The following is a 17881-nucleotide window of genomic DNA, read 5'->3' as shown; positions in this document are numbered from 1 at the left end:
ACAATGTTTCCCCATGTTATGTACCACATGTTATCTCAACAAGAAAAAAGTTAATATTTCTCTTCTTTATCTAGTGCATCATATAAGTTATATTCTCTTAGGTGGTAAAGTATCGTTTGCATCTAGCATAAAGCTTGTTACAGGCAAATACACTTAGTATTGACAATAAAATTTAAAAACTTAAATAGTTTATTAAATTTGATTTCAAAAGGAGGCTTATTACTCTGGCCACGTAATTATAGCCTGTAAAATGTGATATATAATTTTTACATAATAGCGTAATAATACAGCATAATAATTTACAGATATTATCTGTAAATAAAAAAAAAAACTAAATAGTGGGAACAATAAAAATGTATTTCTTTATGAAATGTTGTATTAGTGTATTCTCCTGCGAGAGTTACTCAATCTGTAACTCATTTAAAACACGAAACATCAATACATCTCATAAAAGTAAAACTTTGTCTATTAGGAGCAATTTAACATTCAAGCAGGTCTGCAGTATTAAAGCCGTAATCCTCAAGAACATTAAAACACACATTACGCGACAGTTTACGATGCTTTAACGATCTTGTCTTAAGTGCGAAAGTTAAAAGACCTGTCAAGGAATATTTCGATTGAATATTGTATAGTAAAATGCTCCGTCTTGCATCTATTTATCACCACGCTTTGGATGGAAATGATACAAATAAATTGTCACTAACGACGGTTATTTAGTAGCATAATTTAGATGAATTGTTGCTTCATCTACATGTTTTCCTGCATATTTTCACTATAATCATAACACCTGTGTCATAAATGTTAGTTAGTTTTCATACATTTCATGACAATAAAGGAATGCCACTTGTGAATTCTGTTATTAGGGGTACTGCGCGAAGCTCAAAATATGCTACGTTAGCGCCTTATTTAATTTGGTTCATTAGTTTTTAACTAAATACATTATGTGAGGTAGATATGGGTAGGACCATCCGATTTTGAACTGCAAACATAAATACACTTTTTAATGTTGTGTGATTATTTGAACATGAAGGAATTTACTTTAGAAACAATCCAGACGTAAACAATCCAAAAATATAATTAAGGTGGTAGAAAGAATCATTACAATTTTTTTAACAGTAACCCAATGACAAAAATTCAAATTTTATAGTGATCGACCAAGAGCACTCCAAACTCTGTCGTTTAGATTTCATGAATGCCACAGTTATTTAATTCATCTACTTATATGGAGCTATGTGCCTGTGTAATTAATTGAAAAATTTAACTAAAAGTATCATGTAATGTAATTGTAAATATTTAAGAGTACAAAAGACTAATGTATAATACTTCTTTTTAAATTTAAATGTATATTAGCCTTTTGTACATTCAAATTTAGAATTACATTACATTAATTTGCCAAATCTCCAACATACATGATAAACGTATCATCTTAAGTGTTTTTGCATAGTTATTCAACCGTAGCCTTTCTTTTAATATTTTACTTTTACTTATGTGATGTGGCCTAGTTGGTTTTATCATATTTCACATAACTGCAGTAACTTAAGTTTATATATTAAACTAATATGCCAATCCATAACCACAACTTCACATTAGAAAACTTGTAACAAAAATCCCCCATTGAAAAAGAGAACTTAGTAACTAAGGGGTTTTTAATACTTCAATTTGACAGGGAAAAAGTAAGTCCAAACTACCTTACTAACTTAACTGCCAGACAAAGATATATTGCTAAACACCCAAAATAAAGTAAATCCATCTTAAAGGTTTCGTCCAATAACCAAAATAATTCTCCTAGACTAAAAACGTATTGATATTTGCATCCGCACATAGTATCTCAGATCCTCCAAAGATTGGGCTCAGATCCTCCAAATTACGTTATTATTTTATAGAAAATTACCATCGGTGACTTACTGGGTTTCTAAACTCCACGACCTAAGTCCCACGCCCTACCTATTAGTCTACCCACGCTCCCCTAAATATGCATACAAATATAATCAAATACCCAGTATGTTCAAGCTGTGTGGATACATTAATGGTCAAACCATAAAAACACGACCAGATTCGCTTGGATAAGTAAGTGCAAACAATATCCATACCCGGAAACATCTACCTCACGATCCGTGTATCTAGCAGGAGAGTGCGGCAGATGATAGGGGACTATAATTACAAAACTGCTCCTCCCCGCGTGTCCTTGTGTCCTGTGACAGCAATACTGTCCCACATCCTGGTGTTCGGCCTTCGATCCTCCTCCGACACTCCAGTACTCCAGTGGAACTGCTCCAGTACTCCAGGACTCCAGTAATCCAGTGTACTCCAAAACTCATCACTGTCACTCCAGGACTCATCATTCACTGTCGCTCGAGGCATCTTCTGCCCTTGAAGGGAGCAATACAGATGTGTTTTATTTCACTAGGTCGCTCTAATGAACTTTTGACTTGTGTCATAATTATTGCTCTCACGGTGCAATGAAGGCCGGCTCCAGCTGATTGTTGAATTCGGAGTTACCCAGTGAGTCAGTCGGTCTCCAGAGTGTAGTCATGCAGGTCCCGGGCCCCGTGCTGCTGATAGTCTTCACTTCTACAGTGGCCGCCGCTTGGTACAGCCGGCCCCGGCACTACTTCGTCCCACCGATCGTAAGTCATATCCTGTTGTAGTGTATCTGTTATTGATTAGAAAATAGTGAAACAGGGGGATTTTTAATAGGGAAAGAAGTAATTTGCCTACTTAATAAATGTTTATAAGGCGATGTAATTAATTAATTGTTCTTCTTCAATAGTATTTTCAAAACATTCCATTGAATCTGCAGTAATACCGTATTTTATTTCAAACTAAAAAAATGATTTTACGGTATTGAGATTATTTAGCTTTCCAGTGTATGATGTACTCCTTTTCACATAATATAAATTTGAGGTAACTCTATCATTTCAGATGAATTTCAGTTTCCACCGATCGAATAATTTTAAATTTTGTATATTGAACTTTAAGGTGATAAAGTTAAATTTTGTTTAGTAGCTTGAGAATACAGCATTCGTGTGTGCTTACCTACAACGTTAAAAATAAGTTTACACCTGATATAAATACGAAGGTGAAAATTTAATACATTAAAATGAAAACGTGGCTGTTGTTTACTTTTGATGTCTTATTTATTCTTACTCCTTATATCTTCTACATACAAAATGTAATTCCTTTCAGGTGATTCATTGCGTAGAAATTGTGGGCGTCTGGCAAGTCGTATAAAATATTAGAGGGGTCAAACTAAAGTCCTTCATTGTAAATTATCGGGAAATATAGTTGAAATTCCATAATTTTTGCATTAAATTTATTAAGAAAATAGTTATTTATAAAAAGTTGTATTAAAAGGTATTTTACATCTGACTTGGTTTATATCTAATCACGTGATTGAGTAATATCTGGTAGGTAGATGTTTTATTTGCCAGTTACTGTAACTGTATAATGTACAATGCATTATAATAAAACCAAAATGAACGCAATCTAATTTGTTGTAGGTTATCCTAATGTTGAAATCATTTCCTTTACTTGAAAAATAAGTATAAATTAGTATATTACGTTACTAGCCCGGAAAAGCTGTGTTTACAGGGCGAGCATGGTTGTTCCCGCGAGATGAAGTCAAGTGTGGGATTACTATACAAGTCCGGTTAACACATTTTGGATAAGTGACTTAAGGTATTTTTCGCCGTACTACTCTAAACTAACCTAAAAAACTTTACAAATCCACCTAATATAGCGAATAGGAAGGACGAATCAATCACTACTCATAACTTCTCATTGCCAATTCTAATCATCTTGTGTCCGGTAAATAGTTATTTGGAACTAGGCACTTTGCACTCGCGTTACACATCTATTTCCTACAGTTACTATATAAAGCAAATAAATAAATAGTCCTTCAAACACTACACAGCATGTTTTAGGTTAGGTTAAATCCAAGCGTTGAACGAAAGTATAATGTTTTATTTTCACGCCTGTTGACATTACGCAAAATAGCTCATTTCCACTTTATTCATTCTCGCTCGACATGACCATTTCCGCTTGCTAAATCAGCTGATTTCACTGTTAGTTGCCTAGAATACACTGACACCTGGTAAGAAAATATCATAACATAATTAATGCAAAAACAACCTTGATGACATATTTATATGCAACTAAAAATGTAATTATTTGTGTTATGATAGCTTAATTATGGTGGTAGAAACATCTTGTGTGTATTAAGATCACAGTCATAGCCGTTCTCTAAAATGTATGGTCAGTTCTCGAGGTACAAAGACGTACTTTGCACTATTAATACACACATAGCTATTGTTTTTCCCTTCCTAATTTTAAGGCCGTTGCGTTTCTTTTATAACACACTTAAACCCGACTTCGAATAACCACATTGTCTGTTCCTCACAGAAATTTATCAGCGATCAAAGACGCAATTAAAATGCCTCCGCTTTGTTTTTATTTTAAAACATACGATCAATATTCATTGTAAATTGTTTTGTTTTCAATGCATCACTTATAAAGGTTAATGTAGTGCTTGACAAAAATACCATGGAACCTTGTACCATATTGACTATTTTTCCATAACTTTTATCAGAGATTCAAAATGAAATCTGTAATGGAAGTATCATATTTTCCTTCAAACAATTACTGTGAACTCAAGGGCAAAATTGCAAGGTGCAGGATCGTTCATAGAAATTACAGGGTACGGAGTTGTGCGAGAGTAGTCAATGTCGAAATTTAATGGAAATTATATGTTACAACCACCATTCTTGAGGATCAAGTATAGATAAGAGAAATAAAAATACCCATAATGCACAATTAATGAACCAAAAGTGCAAGCAATTTCTGCTCTTAATTTTATGTAACTTATTAATAACCATTTAAACGAAACTTTGTAAAGGCTTTTTCTTCTTTTTTCAGCCACTAAGAAAGACATTCTAGGAAGTAACCTTACTGTTTAAAAACTCAAGGGCAGATATGTCGTTTAATGTATCATTGCTGCCGACACATAATGACGACCACATTTTATGGACAACCATTAGTCCAAGGCGCAAAGAATATAGTGACTTGAAACTTGAGATATTTTTAAGACTAGGAAAATCTTTATCAGAATAGATATGCTTGAATTTACAAAAGAGATTCAGAAGATACAGCGCGTTTTGTTAATTCCTAGTCAATCGTAAAAACTATTTGACAAAAATTATTTATTTCTAAATTTCATTAGTTTAAAACAATTTTAATAATTGATTTCTTCGAGTAAATTTCACGGATTTAAAATAAAAAATAAAAAAAAACAGTAAGACATTGCAGCCACAAGAGAGAATTTATTAATTAGAGTTAGGTTTAAAGTTTTACCCTTATTTTGCTATATAAATAATTAAGTTTCGAATTGAAAATATTTAATGGTTACTAATATTTGAAAATTCTCAATACACTTATATTAATAGCTTGTTAAAATGTTTAAAAGGCAAAGAATCTAAATTATCAACATTGTTGTATGTAGTAACAATCGAATGTAAATACCTCCGCAGAGCGAACCCGCAAAACTGGAAAATTTCTCGATAAGAACGTGTTTGCGTTGAGAATACAAACAGGCGTAAAATCCATCACTCCGTACTACAAAGACTGCATCAGGAATGTCGATTAACCGGGCGAGGAACATACAAACAGTCTCATTAGGTCATCCACACCCAGAAAATCTCGGGCTGAAGATTTCGAAAGCGTTAATTCTTGTAATAGAGTTACGTTTCAAGACACTGTTGTGATAGACACTTGGCAAATTATCTTCAAATTGAGGCGTAACAATATATTAAAGTAAACCTTTTCCAGTTATGTTTGTCATACCAATTGATATTGTTTAATTCACTACATTATACATACTAGTTTGATCTGCCCGTGCTTCGCAACGGGATGCAGAGAATAATAACGCGGTTCTTTAAATCTACTGTAAAAACTGTTGAAATACATCCCTCATTGATAGGAAGCAAATATCAATTACCGTACTGCTTATTTTTAATAATATTCGCCCCAGCTGTAAATAAAACATGTGATTGAAATTTCTTCCAGTTGTTTTGATTTTCTGTTTATATTTAGTTACCAACATGGCAAACTATAAGGTCCATGTTATTTTTTTCATTTGTAATAAATCTTTTGCGTGATTTTTTTAGCTTATTTTGATTTATAATGGGATTCTGCACACCTAAAGGAAAATATCTTTCTAACAGTATGCGTAGAATTTTCCTGTGATGCACACGAGCTGAGAAAAAGGTTTTCAAGAGGCATGCTTGCCTATTAATATTTAGGAGGATAATGTAGAAAGACTAGATGATTGCAAATACATAATGCAATTTTCGTTCAGTAGTCTTCAAAACCAAGATAAATCAACAAGAGTAACGTTATGCCGAGCATAATAAACGGTGTTGTCGATACGGCTACAACAACGATGATAATTAATAATTCATTCACTCACCACAGAAGGGCAAATAACACTTAATTAAGTCATCAAATCTAGATACTTCGTGATATAATTGTTGTATTAAATATTCAGTGAGTAACCGAGTGCAACGTGAATAATAGACAATTGTGGTTAAAGGACAAACCCGGCAGCTGTGAGAGGGAATCAAGAAACAATACTACACACATGATGCGGTTCTCACACATTATGTGTGCAGGTAGATTGTGAGCTTCCCTGTGAGCTTTGCTTATTCAAACCGTGATCTCAAAATCAATGGTCGAATTTCAATGTGAACAATTAATACACTCGATGAAAATTTTATTGATAATAAATCAAAACATCTAGCAATATGTGTTGTTTATATGTATTATATATGTGTGTACCCTGCTAAGGCAACAATAGATAGCGAACTGTGGTAGATTAACGTCAAGTACAATTAATGTCAACCAAAACGTTACACGAAGCTTAACAATGAATTATTCCAGACGTCTAGTTATTGGTGGATACGCAAGTACAATGAGTTGTTGGTTCAGCTATTGACAAATTGCTCCAATTTTACTGTCCTCATTATTTGATTAGTTGTCTAAGCACTTATGTCCTTGGATGATGTTAATTCCGATAGAGGCGTCGTTCAAAATAGTGAAGTTTTGAAAAAAGTATATTAGCTAAGAGTAGTTTGAAAATAGCAAGTATTGGTTTTACATTCTGCTCAGTAAACTTAAACCTTTTGTATATTGTTTGGATTAGTTAGTATTCGCGGTTATTAATAATATAAAATTGTTACTTATTATTACACATTTAAAACATATCTTGTAGTATTAAAAAGTAAATAAACAGTTGTTGTTATCTTCACACATTTAAAAGAGTGTATTATCTCTCTCTCATTCTTTATTTTAAACATTTTCGTAACATTAAACCTCTGTTCCTTCAAATTCGTTTTATTGACTTATCATTTTACTCTCTTATTTTAAATTATTAACTACATTATATCATTTTTTTAACATAATTCAGCACTCTTAACAATAAAATCAAATAATTGAAAATCCTATACGGGCTATTCTTTCAGGCTGAAGGAATTGGACAATATAATTTCTCGAGGTGTTTAAGGTACTTTCAAAGCTTTAGTAATATTTTAATTCCTCGAAATTCTAACAAATAACCATTTCAAGTTTTAAAAAAATACTAGAAATATGAACCTTGGTATAACAATTTCCGCCATTTAACGATTTTTCTTAAACCTTCTTTCCTGGAACCCCTCATAAGAATCAATATATTCCTTTCATCTCTCTCTCTCTCTCTCTATATATATATATATATATATATATGTATATATATATAGGTATAAAATATATTTACGTGAATCGTGAATGCGTGAACCGTAGGTACTTATAACTTGAAAAAAAATGAATCGATCTCGTCAGAAAAAAATCAACTTCGGCTTAGCAAATTCCTTGTAGTTAGATATCAGCTCTACATTTCACAACAGTTAGACAGAAGAGAAGACACGCAATGTTGTATCAACAGGTATAATGTGAAGTACCCGCTGATGACGTCATTAACCACGCCGACCGCACTTAGCCTTGGCGTCTTCCTATACTCGGCAGATATGTCCTTCGGGAGTCTAATGGTTAATGTCGGTCGTGATCAATCTCGGTCATCATATAGTGCCAAAATTACTGCCTGGAAAATGTCGTGATGTGCAGACAGTATAATATCAATATTTTACATAAAATATGCAATCTTAGCAAACATCTCTGAGCTGTAATAATTAAGAAAAGTAATTTGACAGACCTCATGACGTGGTTTCAGGAGGATGTAGTGAGGCGGCTCGGGTATGACGTAGAACGTCATGAAATAACCACATCTGACGGATACATCCTCACCTACCATAGACTACCCAGGGGCCGTGGCTCCAGTAAGAAGAAGAAGTCGCCTAGTAACCGCAAAGTGCTTCTCTTCAACAACGGCATACTTCTGTCCTCCGCTTCGGTTCTTACTAGTAGAAGAGACTTCGGTAAGTAACATAATATACTAAAGTTAAATTATGTTTTCACCACACTATGATGTTTTTGTCTGTATTACATACGTTAATTGGTGGCTGAAAGTTACGTTTTGCTGGCCATGCCAGCTGTAATCGTCAATTGGGGACCGAGCAGGTTTTTACATCTTTAGTGCCACACAATCAGCTGGCCGCTTACTTTCTTAAAACATAAATGCATATTTAATACACAATCAGTATCCATAGCATTGCAATAGAATTGTTTTATTGTCACCACTACCTAGCAACTATTTATTATTATTTTTGCTGATTCCTCAAATTATTTCTTCACATAAATTTGTAGTTGTATATCAGTGTGCATTATTATTATGGTGAATAGTGGTAATATTGTATAGTGTGGTGAAAATAGCGTTCGTACCACGGAACGAAATAATGGGTTTGCAGCTCTCGATAGTTTGTTCTTGACTTCGTCTCGAACTTAAAAACTCAAGCCGGTTACTACTGATGAAAATAACAGGAATTATTGGTTATCGGACAATCACTTGTTACAGTATAACAGAATCGATCAAAATATTCTCCCGGTAAATTTATTTGAAGTAAGAATTTGTATTAACCAGTAAATTTTGCCATGCCTCTATAGACTAAAGTAAAACCAATTAGGCCTATTTATTACATTTGACCCCTTTTTGGTTTCATTCATATAATTCAAACTGCCGTTAATTGTACTGTTCTAAACATATAGGCCTACTTACATGTTCGTCATGTATTTATCTAAGTTATTTTAATTAATATTTGATTACAAGTTTGAACACTTCACCTTACTAGTTCCATTATTTTGTTAATCTGGAAACTCTATTATTATAGCCCGGAACATAAAGGTCTTGTAAGACCAGATTCTTATTGAACCTTATGAAATCCTAAACAAGCCAATGGAATAGCTGAATGACAACCAACTTAAATGTAAACACACTGGGTAATAAGGAAAGCTGTAGCACATCCGTAAGTAGCTTATAACAAATAGATGACAATAAAAGAAAATAGCCGTTAAATGAAGGTGGGAGAAGCTGAAGGCCGACCTTTGTACAACCGAAGAAGGTCGAGGCTGATCGTGCAATCCCTACAAGAACTTTAAAAGTAAAGGAAATTGAAAAAATAGTGGGCGGTAGTTCTTTGTTGAAAAACTAGTTACTCCTAGTCTTAGTAGTAGTACGCCAAGCGCGAGGGTTGTTGGTATCAACGCACATAAATGCCATCTATTTGTCATTGGTGGTCGTTTTACTGTTGTAGAAAATTATCTGGTATGAATTTAACTGTGTAAATGTTTGACATCACTCATCCTTATACGTGAAGGTGATTTCTACGGAACACTACTCCTCCGAAATTGTGTCATCGGAAATTGTGACTGAAATTTGTTTGAAATATACTTTACAATTGCTCGAATTCGAGCAACAGGTGCACTAGTGTCTTGGTAGCAAATTTTCCTTACAGATAATAAGCTATTATCGTAATACTTAAGGTAAGACCTAGACCCGGGACCGTTTTACCTTTTTGTAATGATGATCCCAGTGGTAAAAGATCATCCATTTGATCCCATCCGTTCAAAATTAATTTTACATCATATCCATATATATATATATATATATATATATTTATTTACTCTTGAGGTTGAGAAACAAGCATAATTTAAAAACACACTTATATAATTCTGATGCATTTTATGTTTCAGCGTACGAGTTTGCAGATGCAGGATTCGACGTCTGGGTTGGTAACTACCGTGGCAACATGTATTCTAGAAAACACAAATACCTCGACCCGGACCGTGATCTCAAATTCTGGGACTACAGGTAACTACCGTGGCAACATGTATTCTAGAAAACACAAATACCTCGACCCAGACCGTGATCTCAAATTCTGGGACTACAGGTAACTACCGTGGCAACATGTATTCTAGAAAACACAAATACCTCGACCCAGACCATGATCTCAAATTCTGGGACTACAGATAACTACCGTGGCAACATGTATTCTAGAAAACACAAATACCTCGACCCAGACCGTGATCTCAAATTCTGGGACTACAGGTAACTACCGTGGCAACATGTATTCTAGAAAACACAACTATCTCGACCCAGACCGTGATCTCAAATTCTGGGACTGAAGATAACTACCGTGGCAACATGTTTTCTAGAAAACACAAATACCTCGACCCAGACCGTGATCTCAAATTCTGGGACTACAGGTAACTACCGTGGCAACATGTATTCTAGAAAACACAACTATCTCGACCCAGACCGTGATCTCAAATTCTGGGACTGAAGGTAACTACCGTGGCAACATGTTTTCTAGAAAACACAAATACCTCGACCCAGACCGTGATCTCAAATTCTGGGACTGAAGGTAACTACCGTGGCAACATGTTTTCTAGAAAACACAACACCTCGACCCAGACCGTGATCTCAAATTCTTGGACTACTGTACAGGTAACTACCGTGGTAACATGTATTCTAGAAAACACAAGCGTTCACACGAGCGATCGGGTAGTCGAGCTGCAGCTCGCATTCTTACCTTTGTTCTCATTGTGCACCAGTGATGGAACCGAGTGGTTTTGATATCTATATTTTCACCTAGCCCGTAGACATGTCGTTCGTGTGAACCGGTGTGATCCTATGGTCCGCTACCCAGTCGTGCTTACCTAGTGCTTACGTAGTCCAAGCCTAGTCCGCTAGGTATGTCGTTCGTGTGAACCGGGCCTTAGGGTTTTACCGTACACTTTACTCTAGTTCGTTACAGCACAAACTCTAGTAGTAAATAAAACAATTACCCATCGAACTGTTGTTAGTTATTATTACTACGATAAGGATTTTTTCAACTAATTTACAATTAATTTAATTTCAATAAACAACAATGTATAAAAACGGTGACGTTCTAGAATAAACTACGTGGAGGTGTGCGGCTATGTGTGAAGCCGTGGTTCTCGTCCAAGAAGAAAAACAAATACCGAGATAAGCGTTGTGTCTTTGCCAATTGTTTAACAAAGCGTGTACGCACTATAGATACAATCTGCCCGGCGACATGTACAAGCCTACATTATCCTTGAGGTGACGGTAGTGTGGCGATGGTAGTAAATTGTTCCATCTACGGCAATCTAAAGTAACACCCCATTGATTTAAGTTGCCCACAGTAAATTTGCATAGGTCAGAGTCAATTTATCAGGTGTTGAAAGTAGACGTAGCTTGTGTTATTGCACCATGGTGCATTTATACTGAGTGCTGCGCTATGTCGGCACTTTGATAATGCGTTGTTGTGTCACAGTCTTCACGAGCTAGGCACGCAGGATTTGACTGCCAGCATAGACTACATCCTGGGAGTGACGGGGGCGTCTCGACTGGTCTATGTGGGCATCTCCATGGGAACCACCATGTTCTGGGTGCTCGGGGCCGCGCGGCCGCAGTATATGAACAAGATAGAAGCGATGGTGGCCTTGGCCCCTGTTGCAAGGACCACGCACGCTACTTTTCTCAACAGTCCCGCCCGCTGCAATAATGCACGTGTAGTTGTCGTAAGTATCTTTCCTTGACTATTATTAAAGACACCCTTCAGTCAGTCATTAATACTTGAAACTCGCTTAGATTACAGTAAGTCAACTACCAGATTAGAGTGGTACCGGAATGTCGAGTTTGGATTATTTGCTTATTAACGATTAGTTACTACCTTGTACCTATTACAGACAATTAGTTCTACCATATGATTATCTCACGTGTAGTTGGTAGCAGTAATTGAAAGTGGTTTGTAACAATGGTTGTAATAGAGATTAGAGGCCAACGCTTCCCTGTTGTAGAACGAAGTGTTATATGTTATTAGTTAACGGATGTTATCACAGGGATGTTATTTATTCGTTGGTTTATCTTTATAATGCAGGATACTACATTTGCACTATTTAGGCCAACTTTATTTTGTCCAAATTACTTATATACTAGCTGCTGTATTCGTGCTTCGCCACGGGAAGATGTACTATACCGACTAATCCAAACACTTGTTAAGTAGATCGAAGTCAAAACAAAAAGCCACCAAATGTTTACAAAAGAGTATGACCTACATTGTAATTGTTCTACTGTTAAGAAAAAAATGAACATAATTTTCATAACAAACGGTTATAGAATATTTCTTTATTTCCATAATCAATTACCTTAATTACCTACCACATAGTTGTAAAATAGTTTATTTGATTTGTTTGGATCAGCTGTCTGAAATTGTGAAATAAACATTTAGCAGTTCTGACTGTTAACATTGAATTTTAAACGCAAGTTTGTGAATTTTCTCATGCTTCCCTGGAGACCAATTAATATTTAATTATGAAAACCTCACCTCAAAACTATGGACATCTAAGGGGCGTAGCCCGAGAGGAAATCAGAGAAGTGAATAGTCCTATGACTTTCTGACTATGTGGACAATCTTTGTGCTTAATTTGGGCTGTGTTGGTTACTTATTTTAGTCGTGGCAGCCGGACAGACAGATACCACTTCAATTTTATAATAGAATAGATCGATAAATATAAACCGTTATATAACTTCTTTAATCTTATAAATATCCTTTCTTAATACATTATACTGTAATATTAATAATCGAGTTCCGGTTCCTCTAAATATTCTGATAAGACTTGTTTTGTATACCTAATATCAATTTTGTCGCTCTACACAACTTCAAATCCCCTTAATTCCGTAACCTTGCAGGATACGTGAATTTTCAATATCAATCAAGAATGGCAATCCATCAAGAAGATGTTGGTAATTGATGATTCCTTTTATGATTGATGCAATAATAAGGAAATAATTAAAGGCGCTCTCTATTTGAGTCCTGCCCTCCTTATTCGTACTGTGCAGACTAACAAATCCTAAAGTCAAGGACATGACTCTGGTGCCTAGCCACAGGCAATATAATCTGAGCAACAAAATTGTATCTCGCATCATCAGGTGCTTCACTTGTGCGTTGGCTTTTGGCAAATTTTATTTCATTACACTAAAATAAATCAACGCGTTAGCTGATGTGCTTTGTTCCGACTACTTGATGTTAATGTAATTAACACAGTTATGTAAATACTACAAGGGTTGTTGGCGTAAACTATGACTACAAGCAATAATCTAAGGAATAAATTCCTTATAGGGATTGTCTGTTGCAAAGGTCGTGAATGAACATAGTGGATATTTAGAGAAATGTTTTCTTTCGAGGACCTGTTGCCATACCGTGTTACACTGTTGCAGACAGCCTTGGAGAGACTAGGCTACAGAGAGGTCCTGCGGTACAACGAGACCGCGGCCTCCATGTTGTACAACGGCTGTACAAGCTCCTGGGTATGGCGACCCATCTGTCTGCTCTTCATCAACACCTTCGAGTACTTCACACGCAACAACTGGGACAATGTGAGCTGATCCACACGCATCCATTATGTAGTCATTATATTCATGCAACTTATCCATATATGGATTCCTCTGTTAACTTTCAACAACTTAATGACCTGCGTAGGTGTTTATGACTTATACGTGATTGAGGGAAGGTGAAAAGATATGAGCAAGAGCATCGATAAGATATAATGATAATTAAATGTTTATTTGGCTAGGATAGTTCCTTACAAGCCTACTAAACAACGGCTCAACATAGAAGTATGACCTGCTTTACAAAGCCGGATGTTCTACTTAGGAGATAAAGTAGTAGTAGTCTAAGTACTTGAGGGTTCAAGGTTATAAAATCATAAATTGTTGAATCAATATTTTCAATTCCTGTACGTTTCTATATTATTTTATTCGATACTACATTTTACAGGTAAGACTGTTGGAGAGCCTAAAGTACTCCCCAGCAGGGATAGCGACCAAAGTTCTACACCACTACATCCAGATTGCAAAAGCACGTGAGATTTACTAATTCGTACAAAGTACTTTTTAGTTTAAACTGATATTTGGTTAAGTAAGTTTAAACAGCCAAATAATAACAAACAAACCACTTTGTGGAGTCACGTTACGTATTGGTGGGTTTTGGTGCCTAATCGATTCTTTACAGAATGGAAGAAAACAATGTGGTTTTAAAATAAGATTTTTTGTAGAATACCCATTAGTAGGTTATATATGCTACCATTGAGCATGGATAAGTTTAATAGACAACTAATAGGAACTAATAGGAACAGATATTAGTAAATAAAACAATTTATTTTGGCTGAGGTGGTAAATACTGTATTATGTTGTATGAGGCATTTTGGAATAGTATAAATTATATTTAAAAACTATGAATGAAATATTTAACATTTACAAACCTAGGTATACATCCTAGGCCACACATCCTACATCCTACATCCTAGGTAGGTATACATTCATACATCCTTTGGGCATGTACATGTCTACTACATACATGCCTACTACCCTACTACGTGTCGACAAAAAAATTTCTGTCCAGCCCCACGAATATAATTTACACTCAATTGGCAACATTATTTTTGGGGTGGCAGTATATGGCAAAAAGCGTCATACGCTTACATACTTATGATGTTAGCACTACATTGATAAGTATAACAATGCATGATTACAAGTACAATTTGAGCCAATATTTGAATAAACAACTTGAAAGTTATATGCATTGCAGGTACATTCCAGCAGTTCGACTACGGGTTGGAGGAGAATCGTCGACGATACCACACGAGTGGTCTACCCCCGGAGTACGACCTGAGTAACGTAAACTGCAGCAAGATATACTTCGTCACCAGTGACTCCGACTTGATCGCCAACAAGCAGGTATGCTACAGCTACAATGCACACGTGAATACTATGTGCGTTCAACAAAATGTGAGCTTAGTAACCTTGAATTAGTTTAGTTGTTTTTTTCTTTAAGATGTGCTCATAATGTTTCTCTAATATTTACACAAAAAAATCATAAAATGTCCACTTGAGAGAACTATAAGATATTTCATGTTGAGTAAGAAAACAATATCACGTTGTTGGTTTTGATCATATTTTACGAAGGAGCCTCTAAACAATTAAAATTTAAGACACGATCTTGTGGGTATAGAAGGGTAAGCTTTACGGAAAATCGTAGAGAAGATCTATTTTGGGGTTTTACGGGAAACTCCTGTTGTGGGGTTTCAAAGGAAACCCTGTTTGGAATGAAAAGTAAAGCTCTATTTTAGGGAATATACAGGAAATCCCTGTTAAGATATTCAAAGGAAAACCTTGTAGGGATTTAAAGGAAACCTGTCTTTGGGGATTTACAGGAAACCTTTGCTATGGGATTAATAGTAAAGCTTTATTGCCACTATTTTGTGGGGGAAGTAGTTTTGAGGAAGCTATTTGGAGAACAAACGCCCAGTTGTGGGGGAAAAACCTCAATTATGGAGATTAATTCTATGAACAACTTAATTTTGAAATGGGTCACTGTAAAATACTTTTACTTTAGTAAATTTACTGCTGATGTCTCTGAGTTCTTATTACCATGACTCTAACTGTTTAGGATGTGGAGTGGTTGGCCAATAGGTTGCCGGTCAGACCGACGTGGATCTTGGGCCAACACATTCAGCACTTCAGTCACCTGGGGATCGGCATAGACAAGCAAGCAATGGACTTAGTCATCACACCTCTAGCGAACTTCCTCAGACAGAACTTCCTGACGTAGATAATCATTGCATTGAGATCATGAGACTGAAAGCTACTGCTACCTGCCGTCTGGTCGTGGTGCCAGAAACCATACTGGAGGATGGGGACACGAACGTCTAGTACAAATAGTTCATACCACAAGCTCAAACGGGGAGAGCAATGTTCAGCGTTCGTTGACAAAAATACAACGATTTTTATGACACGTTTTTAATTATTTGGAATCATTGTAGTGTCCCCAAAAGATTATAAAACTAACGAAAAAGACTTTTGGTTGAGTTATGATCAATTATATTTTTACTATGGTATTGAGTAAAATCAGAGACAAAATTAATTATTTTTGTCAATGGTAAAATTAAGACTTGTAGCATATGCTTATTACTAGCCTACCACAGTGTATTAGCAAATTACGAAGTACAATACAAAGAGGAAAACATTCAGTTATTTCATTGAGCAAAGATTGCACTGACGATAACGCGATATGCAAAATATAGGTGATTGAACATGACAAATTTGATTTTCATCATGGTATTGAGCATGTGTACCAATTTCCTGATGTTCTCTTAAGACATAAATAGTGTTTCAAGCAATTGCATTTTTTAGTTTTTTTCTTTTACCGATTACCTGATTTTTTGGCAAAGGTACGTACGTTTGGAGTGTCTGTATACATACAATTAACGAGTGGTTTCATCAGTCACTGTAAATAGTGGAACTATACATCCTATATTATTCTAACATCTTGCTGCGTGGTTCGTGTTGGTGATGTTTCAGTGCACTGGCGTTGACTAAATATTTCTATCGTGTTCAAGATAGATTTTAAAAGTTCTGTAAAATTTGTTTAATCTATAAAATCCAGCAGTAAAAGACTATACAATCTACACAAGCCACAAGAATAGCTTTGTGGATGATAAAAAGGTGGTATGCTTTCTCCAACTCCAATAGTGGCCAATAGAGCCAGAGACAGTAAGTTAAGCAGCAAAGGTGTCTCGCAGGTGTCACATTACTGTAACGTCAAACTTCTCTCTTTGACGGTACAATTAAACATTCTTGTCAAGTCCTAACTCAACTTTACCTTTAAATGTAGAAAACCCGTCTACAAAACTTACCTTTTTAATATCAGGTTATTTTTTAATTTCGCTCTTATGGGTATCGATATCCCTTTACATTAACCTTGTCCATACGAATAATATTTAAAACAGTGTCTAGGATATAGCATGGGTTAATTTGTCTAAAGGAAAAATGATTTTTGTAAAGTTAAAGAAAGTTTATGTTGTAAATTGTATCCATATTAAAACTAGAATTTAGATAACGTGTTTCGCTCGTGTCATGTAATTTTCCAAAGTGCCCTTTTTGTAAAAAAACTGCCACAGCACAAGCAAGCATGCGCACATTTGTTTTTAAATAAAAATATTCAGACAAATTAATTTTTTCTACAGAATTAAAATGCAATAATAAAAATAACCTCTCATATATAACCGGTGTTTTCATTCAAATCGGTCGAGCCGAGTTTCTTAACGACATTTTATAAAATAAAACTACCTAACTTTTTTTCATCACTCTTAGTAGAGAAACGGGACCAAACCCGTACTAAACCATTGAGGTAAGTAATAAACCTAAAAAAAACCCAAACGCTCATTCGTAGAAGAATATCTAAATAATCATCATGTGCAAAATTTATATATGCATCCTGTGTCTTTAAACTGTGGTTTTCAGCCAAAAGCCGTTCCTCGAACTTAAAGCGTTGACTGGGTGATATCACTCGGTATCGATATTGGCAGCGATGTTTGCCATATATAGTTCTAAGGA

The 17881-nt window shown here is 35.3% G+C and overlaps 1 protein-coding gene across 5 annotated transcripts; it reads left to right on the top strand.

Moving 5' to 3' along the window:
- The first annotated feature begins 2283 nt into the window (after positions 1-2283).
- Positions 2284-16276, top strand: LOC128983045 (lipase lipl-4-like). Of its 5 annotated transcripts, none has more exons than XR_008489784.1 (8): positions 2284-2627; positions 8258-8462; positions 10174-10291; positions 11760-12006; positions 13706-13864; positions 14265-14345; positions 15075-15223; positions 15959-16074. XR_008489784.1 is itself a non-coding variant. In XM_054402175.1 (8 exons), exons 1-8 carry the CDS (start codon positions 2532-2534, stop codon positions 16196-16198), a joined length of 1299 nt encoding a protein of 432 aa, XP_054258150.1. In that variant the 5' UTR covers positions 2285-2531; the 3' UTR covers positions 16199-16276. The 5 variants fall into 5 exon arrangements, 3 of the variants coding, with proteins under 3 accessions (XP_054258150.1, XP_054258151.1, XP_054258152.1); XM_054402175.1 differs by having other exon boundaries at positions 2285-2627; positions 14265-14349; positions 15959-16276; XR_008489783.1 differs by having other exon boundaries at positions 2286-2627; positions 15936-16049.
- The last annotated feature ends 1605 nt before the right edge of the window (positions 16277-17881 follow it).

The sequence above is a fragment of the Macrosteles quadrilineatus genome, unplaced genomic scaffold, assembly GCF_028750875.1.
Source record: "Macrosteles quadrilineatus isolate MER2022 unplaced genomic scaffold, UCM_ALF_1.0 Scaffold_1__1_contigs__length_201487025, whole genome shotgun sequence".
Lineage (NCBI taxonomy): Eukaryota > Metazoa > Arthropoda > Insecta > Hemiptera > Cicadellidae > Macrosteles > Macrosteles quadrilineatus.
The sequence above is the reverse complement of the archived record's forward strand: the minus strand, read 5'-3'. Positions and strand labels throughout refer to the sequence as shown.

What these genes read in the sequence shown, in the direction of transcription:
- LOC128983045 (XM_054402175.1), top strand. Translation starts at nt 2,532, where the DNA reads ATGCAGGTCCCGGGCCCCGTGCTGCTGATAGTCTTCACTTCTACAGTG. An exon ending in TACTAGTAGAAGAGACTTCG is followed by an intron (nt 8,463 to 10,173) that starts GTAAGTAACATA and finishes TTTATGTTTCAG; the next exon opens with CGTACGAGTTTGCAGATGCA. An exon ending in CATCCAGATTGCAAAAGCAC is followed by an intron (nt 14,350 to 15,074) that starts GTGAGATTTACT and finishes TATGCATTGCAG; the next exon opens with GTACATTCCAGCAGTTCGAC.